Source organism: Crinia signifera, chromosome 12 (genome assembly GCF_055691185.1).
Source record: "Crinia signifera chromosome 12, ASM5569118v1, whole genome shotgun sequence".
NCBI lineage: Eukaryota > Metazoa > Chordata > Amphibia > Anura > Myobatrachidae > Crinia > Crinia signifera.
Genome location: NC_139228.1, coordinates 78,061,154 through 78,081,627, shown reverse-complemented (window position 1 = coordinate 78,081,627; position 20,474 = coordinate 78,061,154). Strand labels below are relative to the sequence as shown.

The following is a 20,474-nucleotide window of genomic DNA, read 5'->3' as shown; positions in this document are numbered from 1 at the left end:
GGAGTACCCCAGGGATCTGTACTTGGACCGGTGCTTTTTAATATCTTTATTGGTGATATTGCAAATGGAATTGAGGGTAAAATGTGCCTTTTTGCAGATGACACAAAGGTATGCAACAGGGTAGACACACCAGGAGGGGTAAAACAAATGATTGAGGATCTAGGTACAGTAGATAAGAGAAATGGTCAAGAGAATGGCAACTACAGTTTAATGCCAAAAAATGCAAAATCATGCACTTGGGTCTCAGAAATCCAAAGACTCAATATAGTATAAATGGCACTATAATGGAAACTACTGAGGAAGAGAGGGATCTAGGTGTCACTATTTCAGGGGACTTAAAAGCAGGTAGGCAATGTAACAAAGCAATGAAGAAGGCAAGTCAGATGCTTGGTTGCATAGGGAGAGGTATCAGCAGTAGAAAGAAAGAAGAAATAATGCCACTGTATAGGTCATTGGTACGACCTCACCTAGAGTATTGTGTTCAGTTCTGGAGGCCATATCTCCAGAAGGATATAAATACATTAGAGACTGTACAAAGAAGAGCAACTTAAATGGTGCATGGCCTACATCACAAAAATTACCAGGAAAGACTAAAAAATCTTAATATGTATACTTATGAGCAGAGAAGGGAAAGGGGGGACATGATAGAAACTTTCAAATATATCAAGGGTTTTAACAAGGTACATGTGGGAGACATTCTTTACAGGAAGAGGAGCAACAGAACGCGAGGACATGCACTGAAACTAGAGGGAGGAAGATTCAGGGGAAATGTGAGGAAGAATTTTTTCACAGAAAGAGTAGTAGATAAGTGGAATAGCCTAACATCAGAGGTGGTATACGCAAATACAGTAGTACAATTTAAACATGCTTGGGATAAGCATATTGATATCCTTACAAAAAAATAAGGATCAAATATGGTTTAAGGTAACATGTTTAAAAAAAGGGGCAGACAAGATGGGCCAAGTGGTTCTTATCTGCCGTCAAATTCTATGTTTCTATGTTTTAAAAGGTGATAAGTAAGGCTCAGCATGGGTACGTCACAAATAGATCATGTCAGACTAACTTAATTAGCTTCTACGGCTTCTTCTAAGTCATATGGGCTGGACATAGGGAAATCTATTGATGTAATACTTCTTGATTTCGCGAAAGCTTTTGACATGGTTCCTCAAAAAAGGTTATTAATAAAACTAGGTAACTTAGAGATAGGAAATAAAAAATTATAATTGGATTAAAAACTGGTTGTGGAATCGGGGCATGAGAGTGGTAAATGGCATACATTCCATCTGGGGTAAGGTCCAAAGTGGAGTCTCACAAGGTTCAATATTAGGATCCACCTTGTGTAACATATATTAAGTTGTGATATAGGTAGTGACATTGCAAGTAAGATTGTAATATCTGACAACACAAAGTTGTGTAAGGAAATTAATTTAGGAGAGGATATGTAAACTCTACAATGTGATTTAATTAAACTAGAAAACTGGATGGAAAGGTGGAAAATGCAGTTTAACGTTGAAAAATGTAAAGTAATTCATTATGGTAACAAAAATTAACAAGCTACTTACAGGCTAAATGTAGCTACTATAAGGAATTCTGGAGTGGAGTAGGACATTGTACAGTAAATTATAAATTGGGCAATAGTGCATACTGCTCAAGTGCAGCCACAAAATCAAACAAGACACTGGCATGAATTAAAAGGAGAATGGATTCAAGTGATGCCAATGAGATAGTACCTCTTTACAAGACATTGGTGAGACCACACTTGGAATACTGTATCCAGTTCTGCGCATCGCACCTTAAATGAATTGGAACAGGTATAGAGAAGGGCGAAAAACCTAGTAAAAGGCTTCGTATCACTAGAATACAAGGATAGGCTAACCAGGCTGAATACATTTTCACTGAATAAACTGAGGTTTATTTATTTATTATTATTTATTAACAGTTTCTTATATAGTTTCTTATATAGCGCACACATATTCCGCAACGCTTTACAGAGAATATTTGAACATTCACATTAGTCCCTGCCCCAGTGGAGCTTACACTCTATATTCCCTACCACATGTACACACACACACATTAATTCTAGGGTTAATTTTGTTAGGAGCTAAATAACCTACCAGTATATTTTGGGATTGTGGGAGGAAACCGGAGTACCCGGAGGAAACCCACGCAAGTACATGGAGAAAATACAAACTCTGCACAGTTAGGGCCATGGTGGGAAATGAACCCTTGACCTCAGCGCTGTGAGGCAGTAATGCTAACCATTACACCATCTGTGCTGCCCCCAGATTGAGAGATGATATGATTAGTATGTTCAAACACAGGACTGGGAATCATATGTAACTGGGAGATGATTTGTTCACTAACAGGCCTGTACTTAGGGCACGCAGGCATGTACTGAGGCTCGAGGAAAATAAATTCTGTACTGAATTAAGAAGATGATCCTTAACCATTACAGCAGTAACATTATGGAACTCATTTCCGGAGGAGGTGGTTGCAGCAACTACAAAACTGGGTAAATTTTTGGCCAATAAGGGAATTATATAGGTATGAATTACTTAAGTCAAAAGCTACAAGTCAAATAGCTTCAACTCAACTCTTTTTTCACCTTGATTACTATGTTACTATGTTACCAGAGCTGGCCCTATCCAATTTAATGCCGTAGGCAAGAGTTTGGCATGTACCCGCTACCACCGACATTAGTTCCACTTCTGATCCAGCTTCCCTCTCCCAGTAGCAAAAAAATTCCCAGGGCCAAAGACCAAGGGAAAGTAACAGGCGCTTGGCAGGAAGTGTTTTTCAGGGTGTTAGCTGCTGCTCAAAGGGGGGGTAGTCAGTCCCCACCACAAGAAAACACAAGGACCAATCACGCCGAAGCGTGTGAGCAGCGCTAAAATGAAGGTGACACACACCAAATTACAATGTAGTAATATTTTTACTTGTTAAAGATAAAAAACATATAATAAAGTACAATACAAAAATTCACAATAAAAACAATATAGGTACCATAAGAACCGATTCTTCACGTCACAAGTTGGGGTGAACGTGACTGTATTAAGTCCAGTGTAGGACAGGGGATATAAACCATGTATTAAATGGAAAAGGGAAGGGAGTGGGCATTTGATCACAGGTAAGTGCACATTACCATTTGGTGGACGATCTGTAATGAAACCACGGGTGGTAGTTGGAATCCTCACCCGGGTAGATGATGGTATTGGAGAGTACTGTCGGTCGGCTTCCGCTGAAGATGTAACCCCTTGCAGATCCTGATGGTATTGGAGGGGGGGGGTGGAATACCCCAACACTTTTTCAGTGAGCGGTGTCCGCCAGAAACCCGACAGAAGAAGCTTGGAGGGGTGGTATCGGTGGATGAAGCAATGTCCTCCTTTTCTGGAAATGGCAAGCTGGAATTATGCCGCTGAGTGTTCCAGGAGAGACCGTGGCCACCAAACACAATGGAGGGACTGGGGTGATGAAGAGGGTGTTTTGAGCTGGTGAATCCGTGGGTCAAAGTGTACCAGTAAGTGAGTCCGATCTGGGTACAGTATCCCACACTTGGAGTGAAGAACCGGAGGTCTGCCAACTGCAGCTTTTGATGCGATCACATGCGATTTTTTGCTATGCGATGGACATCATGGGAGCCGTGATTGTACACAAGTACCTCAAATTATGCCACACACTAACATTACATGGCACTGTGCACAGCACCATATTGCTCCTTATTCACAATATACCATACTGTACTGCTCCTTATTCACATTAATCCACATCATACCATTCCTTGTTCACATTACATTGCTCCTTATTCATATTACATTTATTTATTTTATTATTTATTTACAGTTTCTTATATAGCGCGGCAGATTCCGTTGCACTTTACAATAGTAGACAGTGATAAAACAAACTGGGTAACAACAGACAGACTTGGAGGTAGGAGGGCCCTGCCGCAAGCTTACAATCTATAGGGATATAGGAGGGAAACATAAGGACAGGCACCAGTAATAGCATAGCAGTCCCTCAAAGTTACAAGTCCAGGAGGGAAGTTATATAATACATAAGTGCCTCAGAGGGTTATGCGTGTAGAACTTAAATATGATAGGCTTGCCTGAAGAGGTGAGTTTTCAGGGAACACTTGAAAGTTTGGAGGCTAGTGGAGGCCATTATTGTGCGTGGAAGGGCATTCCATAGGGTGGGAGCAGCCCGATGAAAGTCCTGTAACAGTGAATGGGAGCTAGTGATCCATTGAGAAGAGAGACGCAGATCTTGTCCAGAGCAGAGTGGTCGAGATGGGAGATATTTTGTAATAAGTAAAGAGATATATGCTGGTGCAGTATGGTTAATAGCTTTATATGTGAGTAGAAGTGTTTTATATTGCATACGGTAAGATACAGGCAACCATTGATGGGACTAGCAGAGCGGATCAGCAGACTTGCTAGGAAGATCAGTCTAGCAGCAGCATTTAAAATGGATTGCAGTGGTGAGAGTCTGTTCTTGGGAAGACCAGTTAGGAGACTATTGCAATAATCAATGAGGGATAGAATGAGTGCATGGATAAAAGATTTCGTAGTGTCTTGTGTGAGATAGGGTCATATTTTGGATATGTTTTTAGATGCATGTAATATGATTTGGAGACAGATTGAATGTGGGGAAGAAAGGACAGTTCAGAGTCGAGGATGACCCCTAAACAATGAGCTTGTGGGGTAAGGTAGATTGTCGAGTTGTCAACAGTGATGGAGATATCAGAATGGTAACTGTTCTTAGTTGGCGGGAATATAAGTAATTCCATTTTAGAAATATTGAGTCTGAGTTGGCGAGAAGACATCCAAGATGAGATGGCAGAGAGACATTCATAGACTCTGCCCAAAACCACTGGTGACAACTCTGGGGTTGATAGATAGATTTGAGTATCATCCGCATATAAGTGATACTGAAATCTGAAAGAGCTGATTAGTTTGCCAAGAGAGGAAGTATAGATTGAGAAAAGCAGAGGACCTAAGACTGAGCCTTGCGGATCTCCGACTGACAGAGGTAATGAAGAGGAAGTAGAGTGAGAGAAGCGAACACTGAAAGAGCGATCAGATAGGTAAGATGTGAACCAGGAAATGGCTGTATCATTAAGACCTAGGGAGTGTAGTGTTTATAAGAGAAGAGTGTGATCCACAGTGTCAAACGTAGCAGAAAGATCTAGAAGAATAAGTAGTGAGTAATGGCCTTTAGACTTAGCAGTTACCAGATCATTCACCACTTTAGTCAGTGCTGTCTCCGTGGAGTGCTGAGAGCAAAAGCCTGACTGAAGCAGATCTAATAGGGTGTGAGTGTTAAGAAAGTTTGTGAGGCGAGAGTAGACAAGTCTCTCCAGTAGCTTGGAAAGGCATGGGAGCTAAGAGATAGGACGACAGAGAGAGAGTTAGGGTCAGAATTGTGTTTTTTCAAAATATAGATCCAAAACCACCAATCCAGATCCAAAATACAATCCAAAATAATACAAATACTTTAATAAATAATAGTTATGAGAATTTCTTTAGTGGGTGGTCAGTTCACTTTAATTAGCTGACATGTTCATATAAAAAGTCTCCTTGCACTTGTGGTTAGGTTACACATCAAAACAAAGCACGCTAAAATAAATCAGTTAACCTTTTCCTAAGTAGTTGCTTTATTTCTCGATTCCGTAGGCTATAAATGATTGGATTACACATTGGTGTTAGCACAGAGTAAATCACAGCCATCATACGATCATAGTTGGCAGAGCTCTGTTTGGTCAGTCTAACATACATAAAACTAACACTGACAAAAAAAAGTAAGACCACAGTGAGATGAGCTACACAAGTGGAAAAGGCCTTTTTCCTGCCCTCTGTAGTCTTTATTTTAAACACAGCAAAAATAATTTTAACATAGGACAGAATGATGCAGGAAAAGGCAAGAAACAGAAGGATTGAGTTGATAATGAAGTCTAGTGTGACATTGAGTGAAGTGTCTGAACATGCCAAGGTCATCAGCGGAGTAGAGTCACAGAATATGTGATCAATTTCGTTTAAACCACAGAAGGAAAGATGAGACAGCAAGATTGTTTGGGTTATAGGTACAACAGATCCTAGAATCCAACAACAAGCCACCAGATGAAAACAACATGCGTTGGTCATTATGGATGGGTAACTTAGTGGATTGCATATGGCCATGTAGCGGTCAAAGGCCATTGCTGTAAGAAGAAACATTTCTGTGATACCTAAAAAATGAAGAAAATAGATTTGCAACAAGCAGCCAATATAGGAGATCAGCTTCTCATTCAGCAAGTTAGTCAGCATTTTGGGAATAATGACGTTTGTGTATAATATTTCCAGAAAGGAGAGTATAGCAACAAAGTGGTAGAGCGGAACATGGAGCTGATGATGAGTGCAGATGATAATAAAAACAAAAGCATTACTAGTGAGAGTGAAAATGTAGATAATGCTCAAGAGAACGAATAATAGACCTTGGCATCCATTGAGATCCGGAAAGCCCAAGATGATGAATTGTAAAACAAGTGAATGGTTTGACATGTCACCATTATGCATTTGAATAATTAGCTTTAGAGCCAGTAGGTTCAATGGTTCATTCTGAAAATACATAAAGTGAGTCATTTAATAAAAAACACAGTTGCCCTTATAAAATGATTTTAATATATAATAACTTTGATTGGTGGTGAAACTGAAATAACAATATGTACCTTTTCTTGTATTAGTGCTATCATTTTCACAACAGTGCTAATATAATTTCTAAAAAAAGTATTAAACTGCATTGGCCGGGTCGGTATTTTTCAACTGGCACAGTAATATTTTTTCTCTGGGAAAAAATTCCTCCCGATTTTTTTTATTGGAACAACATTAGCCATCTAGAGAGAAATCTTAAAAACATATCAACCGATTCCTGTACCAGGCCAAAACAGGTTAAAATACAATATTTTTTTTGGTACTCTTTACTTAGAACGGCGCCCACGATTTTGATCGTGGGCATCGTTAGTAAAAAATCTCGGGCATCTCGTGCATTGAATGCACTAAAAAATCGGGTGCGATGCGACCGACGAGATGCCCGCGATTTCCCATAGGGAACAATGTTAAATGTCTCAATTGACCCAATTTTCCTGTTCAATGCCTCAATTGACCCGATTTTTCCATAGGAAACAATGTTAAATGGGCCACAGAGGCCAAATAGGCACCCTGAAGTGTATAATGGCCACCCGAATTGTTAACGCCACCCCACGATCAACGTCAACCCGAAGCGCGGCGAGCGCAGCGAGGGGCGGCGGTACGCGTCCTACGACCTTTCATACCCCCACTATCCACGTCGGCGTGGAGTTGAGAATAGAAAGTGTGGCGAGCACAGCGAGCCACCGAGCCCGAAGCGTGGCGAGCGCAGCGAGCCCCGCGAGGGTACGCGGACAGCTGTGAAGCCCGCGAGGGGACGCGGATACCTGTGAAGGTATCCGCGTCCCCTCGCGGGGCTCGCTGCGCTCGCCACGCTTACGGCTCGCCACACTTTCTATTCTCAACTCAACTCCGACGTGGATAGTGGGGGTATGAAAAGGTCGTAGGACGCGTACCGCCGCCGCTCGCCACGCTTCGGGTTGACGTTGATCGTGGGGTGGCGTTAACAATTCGGGTGGCCATTATTCACTTCAGGGTGCCTATTTGGCCTCTGTGGCCCATTTAACATTGTTTCCTATGGAAAAATTGGGTCAATTGAGGCATTGAACAGGAAAATCGGGTCAATTGAGACATTTAACATTGTTCCCTATGGGAAATCTCGGGCATCTCGTCGGTCGCATCGCACCCGATTTTTTAGTGCATTCAATGCCCGAGATGGCCATGATGGGCGCCCTTCTAAGTAAAGAGTACCTTTTTTTTCTATTCATGTATAACATAATTTAATTGTTAAATGAAAAAAATCATATAAACTTTTTTTATTTAGCAAACCTGAGGTCCCAGCATTGAACAGTATTTGAACATGTATTACTTTAGAGGACCAGAATCCCAATATAATGAAAAGGAAAACAGTAAGAATATGCTAATTTGTAACTCACTGATTAAAGAATGTAATAGTATAATGCAGAGAAGCATGCTATCTCCACTTACAATACAAAAAAGGTTTTGAATGGTTATAGCATCTGTGAAAAAATATTTGAAAACTGAGAGATGGGGGGAAGGAGAGAAAAAGAGGGGATAGAAAGAGAGATGGAGAGAGAGATAGAAAGATAGAGGGAGAATGATATATAAAGAGAGAGATAAATAAATAGAGTGAGATAAAGGAGATAGAGAGAGAGTGTAGATAGGAACAGAGAGGGAGATAGAGAGAGGGGGATAGCTAGAGAGTGAGACAGAGAAAGAGTGAGATAGAGAGAGAGGGAAATGGAGAGAAGACAGACAGGGAGAGAGAGGGAGGAATAAAGAGGGATATAGAGAGAGGGGGATATAGAAAGAGGGGGATAGAGAGATAGTGAGATAGAGAGAGAGGGAAATGGAGAGAAGAAGAGAGACAGGGAGAGAGAGAGGAATAAAGAGGGAGATAGAGAGAGGGGGATATAGAAAGAGGGGGATAGAGAGAGAGAGTGAGATATAGAGAGTGAGATAGATAGAGAGAGAGTGTGTAGATAGGAATAGAGAGGGAGATAGAGAGAGGGGGATATAGAAAGAGGGGGATAGAGAGAGGGGGATATAGAAAGAGGGGGAAAGAGAGAGAGTGAGATATAGAGAGTGAGATAGAGATAGAGGGAAATGGAGAGAAGGAGAGAGACAGGGAGATAGAGAAACACAGAGAGAGAGAGAGAGAGAGAGAGAGAGAGAGAGGAAGAGAGAGATTACAATGCCAGTGTGAGAAGACTGTGCTTTGGGAATATTAGTGATGTCAGAGGGAATACAGTATACAGTAACCCTGCGTATTAGGTGCTGGATCAGTTTATGCATCAAGCAATGAAATGAGAGAAGAGAACCAGTGGAGAAGTTGTACCGAGCAAACAATCATCTTCTAACCATCCTATCAGAGACTGCACTTAATAAATGCTACCTTGAAGCTGACTGATTGCCATGGGCAAGGTGTCCACTATCCAATCTCTTCACTGCTCTATACATTTATCCCACAGTCATTTCTGTAATAAAACTCCACAATAAAAGTCTAAGCCAAAATTGTATCTCTCAGCTTTATCCGTCATGAAGGCTTAGCACATCTGCCCCTTTATTATTTACTGTGCATTAGACAATTTAATATTAAAGAGACAAGTCGTTTTAATCCATCATGATATAACTAAAAATAACATTATTTTATAATAAAACACACAAGTCTCACACTAGTAATCTGTACCTTACCCTAATTCATTCTTTCCAAACAGGAGAGTTTCTATAAAAAAGATAATAATTATCAAAAACATAGATACAAATATGTCCGAAAATGTACTAGTGTAGTCACATAATCTGCAGCAATTATTAACAAATGAAAATGCAAATGTTTATATATCTGTGCCGCTGTGATCATTAGCAGAAAATACTCATTAGGGAGTTAGAAAAATGTTGCCGCTAATTGAGTAAACAGTCATTAAATGAATTATATTCCAGGTAATAACAACACACGTAATCTCTCAAAATAGTTTTATACTAATCCATGGAGTTAATAGATATGTTTATTAAACAGACATCCTAAAATAACAGATTTCAATATTATGCTTATTAAGATGTTTAATTAAAATAGGTCGCCTTAGAAGAAGCATTTAAAAAGAAATCTGAAATCGTGTTGTTTTTATACAATGATTACTTGTATATAAACTGTAAACTGTATATAAGAAACACCTCATAAGAAGGGGGGGTTAAATTTTCCTGATTTGTCTTTATATTCTTACGCAATTTTTTCAGATATACAGTATCATTGATTGCTCGATACATCCAACGGAAGGAAAAGGGTTTAGCCTCTATTGTTAAAGTATATGACCCTGGTGGATGTTTCTATTTATTTTCTGAACTCCAAACTCAATACCACCTCCTCAATAATTATTTTAGCATGTTCCTCCAAACCAGACATTACGGGTGACATTCTATGGGATGCGGTAAAATCTGCATGTTTTTTATCGCACCTAATCGCACTTTTGAAAATCGCAAGATTGGGCCGTTTTTCGCATATTTAATTAGATGCGAAAAATGGGCCAAATAGTGCGAATAGGTGCGATTTGATGCGATTTCTTTAGTCCTGAAAATGTGCGATTTTCAGGTCTGAAAATTGCACATTTGCAGGAAATCGCAATTTAAAAAAAAAAAAAAAACAGCGCGGGGTCCCCCGCCAGAGCATAACCAGCCCTGGGCTCATTGAGCCGGTGCTGGTGACATAAAATCACGGTCCCCGACAAATAGGGGTCCCCTTGATTTAATGAAACCAGCACCAGGCTCAAGGTCCGGCGCTGGTTCCCAAAATACGGGGGACAAAATGACTAGGGGTCCCCCGCATTTCAAGAACCAGCACCAGACCCAACCAGCCAGCAGGGTAATGCCACAGCCGGGGGACACTTATTATATAAGGTACCGCGGCCAAAGCATTATCCCCCTGGCTGGTCAGCATGGGTAGGGGTCCTGGGGAAGTGGGGACCCCCCCAAAGAAGGGGTCCCCCCCTCCAGGACTTACCAGCCCATGCTGAAAGTCCGGGGCTGTCCCCGATGCCCCTGGGCGGTGGGCATCGGGCTGATGAAAAGTGTAAAAAAAAAATATTTGTCTTATACTGTAGAACTATGAGTCCCAGCAAGCCTACCCCGCATGCTGGGACTTGGAGAACCACAAGTCCCAGCATGCGGGGCATTAAAGGGCCCGCTGGCACTTGTAGTTCCACAGTACAAGAAATAGTTAAATAAAACACACTGACACCCAGAAAAATAAACGTTTCATACATCCACAGCCCACACATACTGATACTTACCTACCTTGAGCCCGTGGGTCGGTCCCTGGATCTGGGGTCCGGAGCTCCAGGGCTGAAGAGTCCGGTTCCGGGGCCTTGGTCCTTGTTCCGGGGCTAGCGGCCAATCAGGAGCCGAGAAAGTCTTCCATGTGGACTCTATATAGAAGGGGACTGAATTTAATTAAAAGGACCAAATTGAGCTCTACGTGCTCATTAGGTACCCTAAGGAATAATGACAGACGGGTGGTGGAGCGCTAACACAAAATTCTAATTGACCAATTGGGTATCACAAATATTTTATTTTCTAAAAAAGAGTATATTAAAATAATATATGGATATTAAAAAGCAATTGCATTTTCCATTTACACATAAAAGGTGTACAGCCTAGTCTGGGACATACAGTATATGCAAGAATACAGTTGGGGGTATCTCACTTGTTCCTAGATACGCTCTCCTGGGATAGATGTAGCAATCTCCCACAATCAATTGAAACTGGTATGGCGGGTGTCCATTAACCTGCTGGAGTTTTCTTGGGACCTGATCCAGATTGTATTGGACCTTGGGGTTAAGTCCTTGGTAAGGTGACTCCAGGTATATTGGCAGGTGGTGGTTTCCCTTGAAATGTCCAGAAAGTGTCCAAATAGTATGAAAGGTGAGGAAATGGAGAGCTGGTCCAAGTAAGAGATCTTTTGTATTCCCAGGTTGGTAGGCTGTAGACACTTGGCTTGACGCGTTTCGTCGTCCACAGACAACTTTTTCAAAGGTATACTGGTGTGTCTCAGGTCAGGGTATATATACCTCTATACAGGAAGTAAAACATTTGACCCTTCATTTCATTACAGAATTGGTCAGAACATAAATATAAAAAATACACACACCTATAACATTAGTTACTCTAATGCATAACTTAATGATAAGTATTAAACAATAGGAGGCAGTCTGTCAAGCAAATTTATATAAGGATGACATAATATAAAAGCTTATAAAGAACCTTATGGAAGTATTGGCGCTGCATATCCGGTTGTTGGAACGCACGCAGCGTCCAACTTCCGGTTTCCGTGGAACGCAAATCGTAATACATAGTGCACTGTTTATTAAAGATGGTTACTAATACATTAACACACTCATTATATTATTTATTATGTGCGGCTGCAGGAGGAACATATAGATTGTGTATTTTAGCCCCTCGATCTGTTGGAGCATAGTAAGTAAGCTTTCCGGTATTTGGGTAGCTGAGCCGGGCGTACTTAGCGTTTCCTGTTCTTGGAACGCATTTTAGAAGGTCATATATCCGGATATCGGCGGATTATTTACATGTCCATAACACAGCTCGTACATTATCAATATTTAACATTTTAACATTCGGTAGAAACCATAGTATAGTTTTTGAGCGGTAATGCAGTAACTAATTAACAAATTATTTGATAAGAAAACATGAAGCCGGTTGTCATAGTAACGTTAAGCTCAATGTCATTAGTTTTAATACATTTAGAGAGATCTATAGAGCGATTTGTATATTCTCTTGGATCACAAGCATTATTTCAAAAACATTATTTCAAAAAATATATATATATGATATACTTCTATATTAATCTGTAAGTGGGTTGTCAAGATGACTCCAGATTGTGTCATACGTGGTTTTTGGTTTTACAAATAAGAGGAGAGAGAGAGGATATATCAAATCATATATAACGTAACCTGGGATTATGAGGACATGATAAAATTTAGCATGATACAATGTACTCAATAAAATAAAGTAAAACAAAATAAATTAAAATGAAATAAATTAAGTTGAACTAATTTCTGTATACTTCTATTATGACTGTCCATTATATCTTAGGAACATAGAGATTTTCTGTATATGTGCATAATGCTTAATCTGTGCATATTTAAAAAATTGTCCACCATTTAATAGGCATCCATGTAAATAATAAAAGGTGTTTTCCCAAACAGTCTCTCTCTTTTTTTTAATATATATATATGTAATATATCAAAAAAATCTAAAGAATAATAAAGAGAAGAAGAAGGGGCAAGGAGATCATCTAGTAGGGTTCTTGATATTTGTTGCAAATGGTAGGAGTTCACACTAGGTTATAATGCAGAGGGGTAGTATTGGATTGTTCTGGTCACAGACACACGTTTAGTTCCACTTGATCATTCAATCCTTCCGGATGAATGGAGTTCATTTTGTGCATCCAATATATTTCTTGGCGGCAGAGGGTGGTAAAGCGATCCCCCCCTCGCTTGGTGTTTTGAATATGTTCCAACCCTACAATTTTTAAACATTTGGGGTCACTGTTATGATGAATGAGATAGTGTTTGGAAACACTGTGGTTTATTTTTTTGTTTATGATGTTACGTCTGTGCTCTAAGAATCGGGTTTTTAATGTCCTAGTCGTCTCTCCTATGTAGTTTAAATCACAGGAGCACGTTAACATATAAATGACAAATTCTGTCTCACAGTTAATAAATGATCTAATTTTATATGTTTTTTTGTCCGCCATGATTATGCACTGTTGTTTAGTCTGAATTATTATTCTGGATTTGGATAGGGTGTTTAGCCAATTGGTATTTGTGTTTTACTCACCCTTGAAAAAACTCGGTGCTAGCATATTTTTTATTGTTTTGTTGTTTTTTTTAAATGAATTTGGGACCTTTAGGAAGTTGATCTCTCAATATGGGGTCGCACTTTAACAGGTTATAATTTTCTATTAATAATATGTTTAATTTGAAGTGATTCTCTATTATATGTGGAAATAAAGGGAATCTCATTATTCTCCTGTTTGTCATTTATATATTTTTGGTCCCTCCTCTTTTTGGGGATAAGTAGTTGAGTTCTCTCTAATTTTTCTGCGTCCTGAAAGGCTCTATCGACCAAAATTTGGGGGTACCCCTGTTCTAAGAATGCTTTAGTCATATTAGTACCCTGTACTCTGAAGGAGGAAAGATTAGAACAATTCCTGCGCAAATTTTTCTTCCAGGGGGGGTAATGTGCACTCTGGTAATGTAAGTATGCATTTGTATTGACCTCTTTGTTATAATTTGAGGTATGGATCTGATTATCCATGACGGTAAGGGCTATATCTAGATAGTCCATCTGAGTGGGGTGGTAAGTATGAGTAAATGATAAATTAAAGGAATTGGAATTCAAATAAGTGACAAAGGAAAGTGCTGAATTTTCATCCCCATCCCAAATAAAGAATAAATCATCTATATAACGGCCATAGAGGACCAGGTTCACCCCATGCCCGCCCCCCCACACTAGCTGGTCTTCGACCATGCCCATGTAGAGGTTGGCATAGCTAGGGGCAAACCTGGTCCCCATGGCCGTCCCCATCACCTGTAAATAATACGTGTCATTAAAAATAAAATAATTGTGCTGTAAAATAAACTGAATAGAATCTAAGAGAAACTTGATGTGAGTATCACTGAGATCCCCATCCGTAATTTATCTGTTCCATATTGCTTTAAGGCCCAGATCATGCAGAATATTTGTGTATAGACTTAAAACGTCTAATGTTAGGAAGGCATAGCCTTCTTTCCAATTAACATCCTGAATCAATTTGAGAAAATGTTGAGTGTCCTTGATGTGGGATCTCAGTGATTGCACCCGTGATTGTAAAAATGAATCAACATAAGCAGAAAGATTAGCCGTGAGGGAGTGAATGCCAGAAATAATAGGGCGCCCAGGAGGTGAGGTTAGTGATTTATGGATTTTTGGTAAGTGATAATAAGTGGGGGTAGTGGGGTGGTCGACAAAAATAAATGTAAATTCTTCTTTGGAAATAATATTCTCCGTTAGTGCTTTATCTAAATGTATTCTTAGAATCTTATTATATTCATTTGTGGGGTCCTGTTTTAATTTTATAAAGTGTGTGGTATTTAGGAGTTGCCTGTTGGCCTCTAATAGATAATCAGACGTATCCTGGATTACCACACCCCCCCTTTGTCGGCCTCCTTGATTGTTATTTTGGGGTCCTTCTGTAGTTTGGTTAGGGCTAATCTTTCCTCCTTCTTGAGATTATCTCTTTTGTGGGTTGTTTCAGAGTTTTTAAGACACAAGGCCTTAAAGTCCTCCATGGTCACTTTATAAAAGGTATCGAGGGCAGTTCCTTTTGATCTGATAGGGTAGAATTCAGATCTTTTTCTGAATTATTTCCGATCTCTATCTAGATTGAAGATAAATTTGTTCGGTGAATTATTTTCCTCTAATAGGCTTTCAAGTTCTCGTAATGTTTGGTCATCCTCCTGATCAAGTATGATCGGGATGGCTGGTTCGCCTGTACTATTAATTTTTTTGGTGGCAAAATATTTTTTCCTACATAATGTTCTTAAAAATCGATTGAGTTCAACAAACAATGTAAAGAGGTTAGGGGGTGTGGAAGGGGAAAACTTAAGGCCTTTCTCTAAGATTTGGGTTTCTCCTCTACTGAGGGTTCTAGAGGATAAATTAAACACCTATTTTTTCTTCACACTCTCTTTATCTTTAATTAATCTTAATTTTTTAAGACGAAGCTTTCTTCCTCCTCTTCCTCCTCTAAATCTGAATTCCTTCTTTTTTTGTTGGGATTCCTGGTGACTAGTTCCCATCTCGCCTCCTTCTGTTTGGATCTATGGTGTGTGGGTTCTAAAAAAACCCCGGAGTTAGGCTCCCTGTGGGTAATTTTAGCGGTGGTTTTGGGTCTAGCTCCTGAGTTAGGTCCATTTCGTGGTGTATGGTTTGTCTGTATTTGGTAATTTGACCTTTGTACTGGGGAGTTGTATTGCCCCCTATTTTCTCTCCTGTAGTTACATTTTGGCCCTTCATATCTGTCACTATTGGGTCTGTTGTGGGTATATTCCCTCTGATTAGAGTAAACCGGCTGATCCCTAATCCTTTCTGATTGGAGTATTCTTTTCCTGTATGCCCTTATGTCTCCCCCTTTGTAATCCTCAATATCCCTCTGAAATTTTTTGCATTTGGTTTCCATTAGAGAATTCTCAAATTTCAACATTTTGTCAGTTAAAGCATCGTCTCTCTCCTTATATTCTTTGGTGTTTACATATTTTTCAAGTTTTTTCTTTATAATCTCTATCTCTCCTTCTAGTGTTTTGGCTTTCTTATGTCTATAATCTACAACCAACTCCATTAGTGCAAAAGAACATTTATCTAAGAGTGTGGTCCATTTTTTCTGAAAATCTTCATCACCATGGAAGACGGATGGTTTACTTAATCTCAGGCCTCTGGGGATTATTTTCTGTTCTATATATTTCTGCAAGTTGGTTCCATCTAACCATTGCCTGGTTTCAACTTTCATCAAGTCTTCCAGTGTGTTGAAGTCATCCTTTAAATCATTACTAACATTAGGTGTTATTTCATTGGGTTTATCCCATTTAGAAAGATATGACTGCCGCCTATTGATTCTTTCATTAAAATTTGCAAAACAACTCATCTCAGCTGCCTGTTATGACCAAAGAAAATGCAACAAAGTATATACACCGTACCATCTAGGTGGGGCGGTATATACAGGCGCTTTGGGGTGGGTTGTTTGGCAAGCTGCTCACACCATGGGGAGGTCAGCCCCCAGAGAAAAAGGGGAAATAAAGACAGACGGGTGGTGGAGCGCTAACACAAAATTCTAATTGACCAATTGGGTATCACAAATATTTTATTTACTAAAAAAGAGTATATTAAAATAATATATGGATATTAAAAAGCAATTGCATTTTCCATTTACACATAAAAGGTGTACAGCCTAGTCTGGGACATAAGTTATATGCAAGAATACAGTTGGGGGTATCTCACTTGTTCCAAGATACGCTCTCCTGGGATAGATGTAGCAATCTCCCACAATCAATTGAAACTGGTATGGCGGGTGTCCATTAACCTGCTGGAGTTTTCTTGGGACCTGATCCAGATTGTATTGGACCTTGGGGTTAAGTCCTTGGTAAGGTGACTCCAGGTATATTGGCAGGTGGTGGTTTCCCTTGAAATGTCCAGAAAGTGTCCAAATAGTATGAAAGGTGAGGAAATGGAGAGCTGGTCCAAGTAAGAGATCTTTTGTATTCCCAGGTTGGTAGGCTGTAGACACTTGGCTTGACGCGTTTCGTCGTCCACAGACAACTTTTTCAAAGGTATACTGGTGTGTCTCAGGTCAGGGTATATATACCTCTATACAGGAAGTAAAACATTTGACCCTTCATTTCATTACCCAATTGGTCAGAACATAAATATAAAAAATACACACACCTATAACATTAGTTACTCTAATGCATAACTTAATGATAAGTATTAAACAATAGGAGGCAGTCTGTCAAGCAAATTTATATAAGGATGACATAATATAAAAGCTTATAAAGAACCTTATGGAAGTATTGGCGCTGCACATCCATATCCATAAATCACTAACCTCACCTCCTGGGCGCCCTATTATTTCTGGCATTCACTCCCTCACGGCTAATCTTTCTGCTTATGTTGATTCATTTTTACAATCACGGGTGCAATCACTGAGATGCCACATCAAGGACACTCAACATTTTCTCAAATTGATTCAGGATGTTAATTGGAAAGAAGGCTATGCCTTCCTAACATTAGACGATTCAAGTCTATACACAAATATTCCGCATGATCTGGGCCTTAAAGCAATATCGAACAGATTAATTACGGATGGGGATCTCAGTGATACTCACATCACGTTTCTCTTAGATTCTATTCAGTTTATTTTACAGCACAATTATTTTATTTTTAATGACACGTATTATTTACAGGTGATGGGGATGGCCATGGGGACCAGGTTTGCCCCTAGCTACGCCAACCTCTACATGGGCATGGTCGAAGACCAGCTAGTGTGGGGGGGGCGGGCATGGGGCGAACCTGGTCCTCTATGGCCGTTATATAGATGATTTATTCTTTATTTGGGATGGGGATGAAAATGCAGCACTTTCCTTTGTCACTTATTTGAATTCCAATTCCTTTAATTTATAATTTACTCATACTTACCACCCCACTCAGATGAACTATCTAGATATAGCCCTTACCGTCATGGATAATCAGATCCATACCTCAAATTATAACAAAGAGGTCAATACAAATGCATACTTACATTACCAGAGTGCACATTACCCCCCCTGGAAGAAAAATATTCCTCGGGGCCAATTCCTGCGTTTACGCAGGAATTGTTCTAATCTTTCCTCCTTCAGAGTACAGGGTACTAATATGACTAAAGCATTCTTAGAACAGGGGTACACCAAAAGTTTGGTCGAAAGAGCCTTTCAGGATGCAGAAAAATTAGAGAGAACTCAACTACTTATCCCCAAAAAGAGGAGGGACCAAAAATATATAAATGACAAACAGGAGAATAATGAGATTCCCTTTATTTCCACATATAATAGAGAATCACTTCAAATTAAACATATTATTAATAAAAATTATAACCTGTTAAAGTGCGACCCCATATTGAGAGATCAACTTCCTAAAGGTCCCAAATTCATTTAAAAAAAAAAAAAAATATGCTAGCACCAAGTTTTTTCAAGGGTGAGGAAAACACAAATACCAATTGGCTAAACACCCTATCCAAATCCATCCATGGTTGCTTTAGATGCAACAAAACTAGGTGTATTACCTGCCTACACATTCAGAATAAACAACAGTGCATAATCATGGCGGACAAAAAAACATATAAAATTAGATCATTTATTAACTGTGAGACAGAATTTGTCATTTATATGTTAACGTGCTCCTGTGATTTAAACTACATAGGACGGACGACTAGGACATTAAAAACCCGATTCTTAGAGCACAGACGTAACATCATAAACAAAAAAATAAACCACAGTGTTTCCAAACACTATCTCATTCATCATAACAGTGACCCCAAATGTTTAAAAATTGTAGGGTTGGAACATATTCAAAACACCAAGCGAGGGGGGGATCGCTTTACCACCCTCTGCCGCCAAGAAATATATTGGATGCACAAAATGAACTCCATTCATCCGGAAGGATTGAATGATCAAGTGGAACTAAACGTGTGTCTGTGACCAGAACAATCCAATACTACCCCTCTGCATTATAACCTAGTGTGAACTCCTACCATTTGCAACAAATATCAAGAACCCTACTAGATGATCTCCTTGCCCCTTCTTCTTCTCTTTATTATTCTTTAGATTTTTTTGATATATTACATATATATATATTAAAAAAAAGAGAGAGACTGTTTGGGAAAACACCTTTTATTATTTACATGGATGCCTATTAAATGGTGGACAATTTTTTAAATATGCACAGATTAAGCATTATGCACATATACAGAAAATCTCTATGTTCCTAAGATATAATGGACAGTCATAATAGAAGTATACAGAAATTAGTTCAACTTAATTTATTTCATTTTAATTTATTTTGTTTTACTTTATTTCATTGAGTACATTGTATCATGCTAAATTTTATCATGTCCTCATAATCCCAGGTTACATTATATATACTTTAATATCCTCTCTCTCTCCTCTTATTTGTAAAACCAAAAACCACGTATGACACAATCTGGAGTCATCTTGACAACCCACTTACAGATTAATATAGAAGTATATCATATATATATTTTTTGAAATAATGTTTTTGAAATAATGCTTGTGATCCAAGAGAATATACAAATCGCTCTATAGATCTCTCCAAATGTATTAAAACTAATGACATTGAGCTTGACGTTACTATGACAACCGGCTTCATGTTTTCTTATCAAATAATTTGTTAATTAGTTACTGCATTACCGCTCAAAAACTATGCCAATAGCCTTATGGTTTCTACCGAATGTTAAAATGTTAAATATTGATAATGTACGAGCTGTGTTATGGACATGTAAATAATCCGCCGATATCCGGATATATGACCTTCTAAAATGCATTCCAAGAACAGGAAACGCTAAGTACGCCCAGAAACTCTGCCCGCAATGGTAGGACAGACCAAGCCGGCGGCCGAATACTCCAGGGCTTGACGCATACACTAGCTGGAAGCAGGAAGTCCCGGCTCAGCTACCCAAATACCGGAAAGCTTACTTACTATGCTCCAACAGATCGAGGGGCTAAAATAAGCAATCTATATGTTCCTCTTGCAGCCGCACATAATAAATAATATAATGAGTGTGTTAATGTATTAGTAACCATCTTTAATAAACAGTGCACTATGTATTACGATTTGCGTTCCACGGAAACCGGAAGTTGGACGCGGCGTGCGTTCCAACAACCGGATGTGCAGCGCCAATACTTCCATAAGGTTCTTTATAAGCTTTTATATTATGTCATCCTTATATAAATTTGCTTGAAAGACTGCCTTCTATTGATTAATACTTATCATTAAGTTATGCATTAGAGTAACTAATGTTATAGGTGTGTGTATTTTTTATATTTATGTTCTGACCAATTGGGTAATGAAATGAAGGGTCAAATGTTTTACTTCCTGTATAGAGGTATATATACCCTGACCTGAGACACACCAGTATACCTTTGAAAAAGTTGTCTGTGGACGACGAAACGCGTCAGCCCAAGTGTCTACAGCCTACCAACCTGGGAATACAAAAAATCTCTTACTTGGACCAGCTCT

The 20,474-nt window shown here is 39.2% G+C and overlaps 1 protein-coding gene across 1 annotated transcript; it reads right to left on the bottom strand.

Moving 5' to 3' along the window:
- Positions 1-5,612: 5,612 nt before the first annotated feature.
- On the bottom strand, positions 5,613-14,980 carry LOC146049560 (olfactory receptor 6N2-like). The gene is made up of 2 exons (XM_083166086.1): positions 14,840-14,980; positions 5,613-6,590 (listed from the first exon to the last, which is right to left on the bottom strand). The coding sequence occupies exons 1-2, from the start codon at positions 14,978-14,980 to the stop codon at positions 5,613-5,615; spliced, it is 1,119 nt and encodes a 372-aa protein (XP_083022212.1).
- Positions 14,981-20,474: the final 5,494 nt, after the last annotated feature.